Source organism: Rissa tridactyla, chromosome 5 (genome assembly GCF_028500815.1).
Source record: "Rissa tridactyla isolate bRisTri1 chromosome 5, bRisTri1.patW.cur.20221130, whole genome shotgun sequence".
In the NCBI taxonomy this organism is placed as follows: domain Eukaryota; kingdom Metazoa; phylum Chordata; class Aves; order Charadriiformes; family Laridae; genus Rissa; species Rissa tridactyla.
This window is the reverse complement of record NC_071470.1, coordinates 8,458,649-8,465,964: the sequence shown is the minus strand read 5'-3', so window position 1 is coordinate 8,465,964 and position 7,316 is coordinate 8,458,649. Positions and strand designations below refer to the sequence as shown.

The window sequence follows — 7,316 nt, the reverse complement described above, 5'->3', positions numbered from 1 at the left end:
CTTCAATAAAAAATAATTATAAAACATTTTACTCATGTTTTCAGTTTAACCCTGTCATCAAAGATGCAGAAGAAAGTGGACCAGCTGGTTGTCACTTGCAGTATCTATCTGCTTTCACTTTTGCTCTCCTATATGGAAAGAGTAACAAAACAAGATTTAGATTAAGACCAAATATGATTACACCTGGGTGTTTTATCCGCCTCAAAGCGTTAAGGAAGCATTGAAAGCATTTTTTCCTTAAACTTTACAGCACATATAAAAGCCTAACACCACTTTGGATTTGTTAATTAGCTTTGTTTTCTTAGGGAGCTAGAACTGCAATGTCTAAAGTTAACCTTAGGTTTCCCTTCACATCGTCATGAATTGCATTTTGCCCACTCTGAGGAATGGAATTCAGATTCAGAGTGATCTGAAACTGACACTCAAGCTGTGATGGCCCAGGAGTGTTCTCACATCACTTGCGATTATCAGAAACAGTATTCTGCACTCCACGTGCTGAATTAATGCACATACTTATAGTGATACAAAATGTTTTAAAAATTTGAGACAGTTTCTATAGTCTCAGCTGAGAGGAAAAAATTAATTTATTCCCACTAGGTAACACGAAGACTGTTCTTAATAAATCGCTATTTCTCTTTAAAATGCAGCTTTCCCCTCTCCAAAATGTTCTAGTGCCATAGGTATTGAAAGTTAAAAATTAGCTTAATTTTTGTGATGAAAAAGATCAATCCCTCAACTCCTCTGTACTAAACAAACTGAATAACCTAGTTGAAGATTTCCAAAAGAATTCATTTCTGAGTAAATGCAAACCTGCAAACTTCAGCTACAGAACTGAAAATTCAGAAAGGAAAAAAAAAAGCCAACCCCAGATCTCAGGCAGAACACTGACCAAAGATGAAATGTTCAACACCCCACTGCCCTGAAATCTAGCTTTCTTCTGTATCTCAGGTTTACTGTAATTCCATTTGCCAGTAATTTTTAAATCACTACATTATTTCTTGTACTTTGAAGTACCTGTCGAGCAGCATTTCATGAAAAGTGCCTTCTTTCCTGGCTTTTCTGAGGGCTTTTGTATCTTCTTTGCTTATTTTAAGCTTTTTGTCTTGAAAACTTTGGAATTTCTTTCTGTAAGGGGGGGAAAAATATGTTACAAAGTGTAACTTCTTTGAAGTTTTTGTGTTTCGATAAAACAGCAGCTGTGATAAGAATATAAGAATCTTAACTTCTATTATGCAGTAGACAACTAGCCTAATAAAATCCAGCAAACCATCACAGTATCCAACACTGCACTAATACTTCTGTAGGTGAAAATGATTCAGGTTTTTTTTTTTGACAGTTTAAGTGGGAATGAGCCCTACACAAATGGCATGATGTGGTTAGAAGTTCTGAAGAGACCTACGAACATAACAAGTCAGGGAGCAAAAGTGCACTGGGTGTAGGTGCAAAGTGCTGGTAGTGGGGGAGCTGCAGGGCTGGGCTCTGTGGGAAGAGGCCAGGGGCTGCCCCAGCTGGGCATAACTGGCTCCACAACAGACCCACCGCAGGACACGGCCAAGCCCATCACCAAAGCTGGCGGCACCTCTGTGAAAACATATGTAAGAAAGGGCAAAATGCCACACAGGCAGACGAGAAGAGGGAAAAAAAAAAAGTGCAAAATGGCAGCATGAACATCAAAGGACAGAGAAGGAGAAGGAGGAGGTGCTTCAGGAGCTGGAGCAGATATTCACCTCCAGCCCATGGAGGGGACCATGCCAGAGCAGGGGAAAAGCGAAAGAAAGGAGGGGCAGAGAAAAACCACTATGAAAACCCCACCCATTGCTACCCCCCTGCCCCCCCAGGAGTGAAGCTGAGCTTGGGAGATGGAGGAAGGAAAGGTGGGGTGGTGTTTTTAAGTTTTGTCTTTGTTTCTCACTAACCAAATCTACTTTAATGGGCAATAAATGTAATTAGTTTTTCACAAGTTGAGTCTCTTTTGCCTGTGACAGTAACTGGTGCGCAATCTCTGTCTTTATCTGGTTTTTATAGGTTTTTCATCCTATTTTCTCCCCTTGTCCTGCTGAGGGGAAAGGGAGTGAAAGGCTGGGTGGGAGTTTGGCCCTTCCACCAAAGGCAGCCCCAAAAAGAAGAAAAAAAAAGATACTCGAGCCTGTTAACAGCTCTAAACTACATACACATAATTGATTTCACACTGTTTAACGTTTCCTTTGTCTTCTTGTGGAACATCGTCTTTCTGCTTCGGTTCTCTTTCAGCGCAAGTGCGAATCTAGTCATTGAGAGGAAGAAAAACAAAACACAAACCACCTATTTTTCTAAAACCAGAAGTTACAGGTTGAAGTTGACAATGTATCTTTCGTAACAGAATGAGAGTCACAGTGACTTTTTAAGTTCACAGTTTTCAAATTGGTTAATGCGCAACTGGAGACAACTGCAATAAAAGCAAGACCTGTCTGAAGTAGGGGAAATATTAAGTGTAATCCCTGATACTACTGTAAGACCTAATTGCCTTCATCCCAAAGAAGCACCATTACGGTTCTTATTTTTAGCAGGGGTAAAATGCCTTTTTCAGAGACTGAGTTAAAAAATATTATTGCTCTGACTAGTAGACACCTATCTCTGTTTGGAGGCACACAGGTATTTTTCACATTCAGATCAAGTCAAGACAGTCTTTTTACATTCTCCAACTTAAAAGATCTCCCCTTCTGCATCGTTCTGCCAAACCCTTCTCCGTCCCTGCTTCAGCCATAACTCATCTCTCCTGTACCAAGCTGTTCAGAACTATCTGGAACATCACATAGACTGTTGTCTTGCCCTCCAGCGTCTTGCCCTTTTGTGGCAAAATATCTTCCTCTCTCTACTAGAAGTATCTCAGTTTATGCAGCCCTGGAGCTCATTTGCCTTTCTTGTGGCCAAATCCCTTGACAGCTTACAGAAAGCTATTATAACTGTATTAACAGTAAGTAAGTTGTAGCACACAGACATCTGGTTGTTTGCATATCCATGCCACTCCTGTATTAATTGTAGAAGTTAAAGATTACCTTTATCATTTCTTCTTCCCCTGCAGTTTTGCTTTTGGCTTCTATGTCTCCCTCTTCATTACATCTAATGAAACGGCTATTTGCTGCTAGTAATGCCATTTTCTTCTGCAGAAATAATATCACATATTGTTAATATAAAGATTTTGTCTGTAATCCTTGATTCATAAGATTTATCCTCTACAATAACACTAAAGAACTCTGTAAATGCGTTTTATTCTTTTATATATGGACACTTCAATAGCTAGCCAGCAGACTTCCTGGCTCCTTCACTCTTAAGATGCTTATAGCTGCCAAAATGCAGTAACTTGAAGTATTTTAAGAACTTTCAATTATAGTAAGTGCATTGCAGTTGGGAAAACAGGAGATTAAGAGTTACAATATGGAAGAGACTGCAAAAGGCTTTTACTCCACAGACAAAAAGCCATCAATATAGATTAATTCAAAATGCAGTCAAATGCTAGGATGCTATTCCAAGCAGCTTACATCTTGGAAGACAGGTTCCCATTGCTCTCTTGATCCTATTGCATCTGAACGTCCAACAACAAGTCCATCTGAATTTATACCGAGGTATTTGCCATAACCAGACTTCAGAGCAATCCTCAAAGAAAAGACAGTAAAACAATAAAGAATGTTTTCAATTCAAGCAATTCACAATATCCATTATTAGTAGACATCACAAACACATTACTAGCAGACAATGTATTTCAAGAGAATTAATATTAAAACATGTATTCACACCAGAAACAAAAATAACAAGTATCAAAACTTGTAACATTGTTACTCTAATTACCTTGTATCAGACAACTTCACTGCTGTAAATTGTTCAGGAGGACTAGGGCCTTCATCATCTGAGGAATGAGTTTTCCATTAGTTAGGTATGAAGTATGAAACATACAGTATTTTAGCCTATTAAGACTTTGTTTCAAAGCAGTTGAATTAAACACTGGGCACTGCTAAATACTAAGGAAATCTGCAATACTATTTCTTTAAAAATTCCTTTTTTGAATATTCACTTTTGAAGAAAATCAATGCAGGTGCTTATTTTATGTTCATATATTTAGAGTGCTTAAAACAAGACACAAAATAAAGACAATCATTGTGTAAAGAAATTTACAGGTGAGAAGGTTTTGTAATTCTCCAGGTGGCTTTGAAAACCTTAATCTCCTTGTAATGTTATTTTTTCCATAACAAAATGTATCACAGTTCAGCTCTGGTAACACAACTCAGTATCCTAAAAGCTACTAGCCTTTCCATCCCTCACATCCAAAATGAGATAATATTGTCATTGTTGCTTTGATCTCACCCTGGAGGTGAAACACACCATCAGGGCTCTGGGAGAGACCGTGTCTAACTGATGGCTCTCAAATTCAAAGTAAGGACAAGTTAATTATCCCACCGCATTAGCACCTCACTTGTGTGGCAACAAAACAAGGATATTAAGATGAGGATGCAGCAATAAGCCTTGAAACTCATCTGCCTTGAGTTTCACTCTTCAACTGATACTATAAAGATTTTATAGGATTTAATAAAAGTTATACTCCTTTTTTATCCAGTAAATGGTATGGCTTTAACAGGTGATCATCTCCAATGCAGTTCAATTTATTGTACACATAAAAAAGAAAGAAACTAGATAAGTGAAACTGATTGGTAGTCATTAGGTTTAAGTCATCTGCATGCTATGGCTAGGATTATTGCATTATTTATAATAAACTCTTCTTCTAGCTGTAAAACTGCTTGCCTTTAAATGAGGCTACTTTTATGCCTTTCATTACTAAAACTGCTTATTTCCAAATTTGCTGGAACAAACCTTTATGTGGTGCTCCAAGTGTAAACAAGCCATTGTCGAGGGCATGGATGTAAGCTCCTTTATCCATTTCTATAGCGATAGTTCCTGTAATTTCACCGAAATTACTGACAGCCCACCAGTTTCCTAAAATACAAAACCATGACAGTAAATAGAGTAATTACAACTTCTGATTACAGTAGTTCAAGAGATGATATTTCTGTGTCTTCTCCGAGATTTGAAATTCTAAAGATGCAATTGCTATCTCAAGACCTTTGTGCATTATTTTATAGTAAAAAGCCAAATTAATGGTGTTGCCACTGAATCAGAAAGTCCTGCTGTTCTACCCACCCTGTCATCTCTAGTCACAGGCTCCTGCGCATCATCCCTTCGTTGTGTTAGTCCACAGAGCCAGTTGATCCATTCAGCTGATCCAGCAAAGATAACACCTTGCAAGGAAGGTTTTGGTTTTTTTTCTCTGAACCAGCTTCCTGCAGTTTTGGAGTCATTTTATTAGATTCTCCAACACAACAGTGACAGATCATCTATCTCACCTTGCTGTAACATTACTTTGTGTGAACTGTAATCCTAAAGCCAATCTGTCTCTTTGAATGTTTGGGGCCCACAGAATTCTATCAAAGTTTAAGGTAGCCCCACCCAGATGCATTAATTAGAATTATGATGTTTATGTTTTTTAAACAGTAAAATTTTTTCCTGGTATATTGCCTTACAAGTATTTTCTACCTGATTAGGATAATAGCTATTTTTAATTAATCTGAATATGATGGGTTTTTTCCACATGGTAAATTTGGCAAGTCAATCTGCCTTGAGAAGAAATGATCTTCCTCTATCTTTATGCAAAATACAGAGCTAACTGTCTTGTCCTATACAGTCAGGGCTCGCAGATCAATGTATGAATTTTCCAAATCTCTCCCACTTTTCTGAAATCTGGCTAAACTAAAGAACATAAAATATCTCTAACATTCATCTCTGGTACGACGTAACAGCCTATTTTCTCATATATCGTAATTTGTTTTAACACAGGAACAAGGATGACTTCCCCTTGCACTACTTTAGCTTATGCCTATATACACATAATAGAAAGTGACATTTATCTGGTAATGTGCACTGTGCTACAATATACATCTGCATCTCTCCTAACTTTGTGGTTATTTTTTAGCTGTTTTTGTTTGTGAAGTGAACTGTGATCAATCAAGGACATGACAGCACTGAAGGGCAAAAGTCTGTCAAGTTACCACTCAGGACAATACATACTTCGATCCTTCTATTTTATGAAAGAGGAAACAGTAAAGTTCTGTTTTGTCACTGGTTAATGTTTGTGTCTTCAGTTTCAATTAACAGCAGCGAATTTATAATGTGAACACATCACAGCAGTCAAGCAACTATGTCAAGTGAAAAACAAATAAACAAGCTAACCAAGACTCTTCATTTTGAAAGGCACAAAGGTTTGAGTGAACTAAAGAACCCAGTCAGAAAGTAACTAGTTGCAGAGTAAGAACAGAACACGCAGGTGATCCAAACACTAACTTTCAAAGCGATAGTAACAGAAGATGCAAGTTATTTACATAGAAATGCAGTCATTAAATAACAACGTGACAGTGCTAAAAAGCCTCTCCTCCTGAAGCAAATAGCACTTGGGGAAATTAAAAAAAAAAAAAAAAAAAAAAGAGAGATAGCCAACCTGATAAGTACCTTGAGATTACATAAAAACATACTTTAGCTAAAAAGGTAAGTGGAAAATCCACCCCATTGGTGTCAGAAGTTCCATTTGGAGTCTAGGAAGATCCCAACATACAAATAACACGCTGTGAGAAATAGTTATAAACCTCTACAAGGCCCACATTTAGCCTACAAAGTCCTACCGCAATCTCTTCAGCTTCTGCTATCCCCTAGAGTTTCCACACTCTCCTCACCAACAATATCAAGCTGCTCTGCCGCATCCTCTTCCCTTTTCCTTTTCTTCTCCTTGTGCTTTTTCTTGCTGCGAAGGGAGATGCAAAGGAATAAGAAGGTACCTCAGGCCCGGCGCCTCCACAGCGAGCCCTCACACACGGCCTCGCCCCGCAGCCCCGGGCTACCAGAGCCCAGCTAGAGCCCCAGGCACCGAGGTGAGGGAAGGGGGGACAACCCGCTCCTCACCTTTTCTCTTTCGCCCCTTTGAGGACGAGCTTGGTGGATTTCACGCAGGAATACTCGGCCATATCGGGCTGTGCCGACCGCGCAGGGACGGCAGCCGCGGAGGGACAAGCTTCCTCCCCCCACCGTCTCTCCGCCCTTCGCCGGGCGCATGCGCAGTGCCACAGCGGCTGCCTCACCGTCCCTCATGGCACTCCGCGGGGGCTGCGCACGGAATTTGAGGGTAAAACTAAAACAATACAAGTTTAAAATTACGTGTCCCCCTGCGCCTTCCCCTTCTAAGGCTGGCTTGGCTCCGCTGGTTGCTGTAGCGCTTTGCAGACCTCGAGGAGCAAGGAATG

At 39.6% G+C, this 7,316-nt stretch overlaps 1 protein-coding gene across 1 annotated transcript; it reads right to left on the bottom strand.

Moving 5' to 3' along the window:
* Nucleotide 1: 1 nt before the first annotated feature.
* FRG1 (FSHD region gene 1) lies at nt 2–7,115 on the bottom strand. Its single transcript, XM_054203568.1, has 9 exons — nt 6,979–7,115; nt 6,753–6,820; nt 4,843–4,965; nt 3,826–3,883; nt 3,519–3,633; nt 3,036–3,140; nt 2,172–2,263; nt 1,015–1,125; nt 2–128 (listed from the first exon to the last, which is right to left on the bottom strand). Exons 1-9 carry the CDS (start codon nt 7,038–7,040, stop codon nt 92–94), a joined length of 771 nt encoding a protein of 256 aa, XP_054059543.1. The 5' UTR covers nt 7,041–7,115; the 3' UTR covers nt 2–91.
* Between the last annotated feature and the right edge of the window lie 201 nt (nt 7,116–7,316).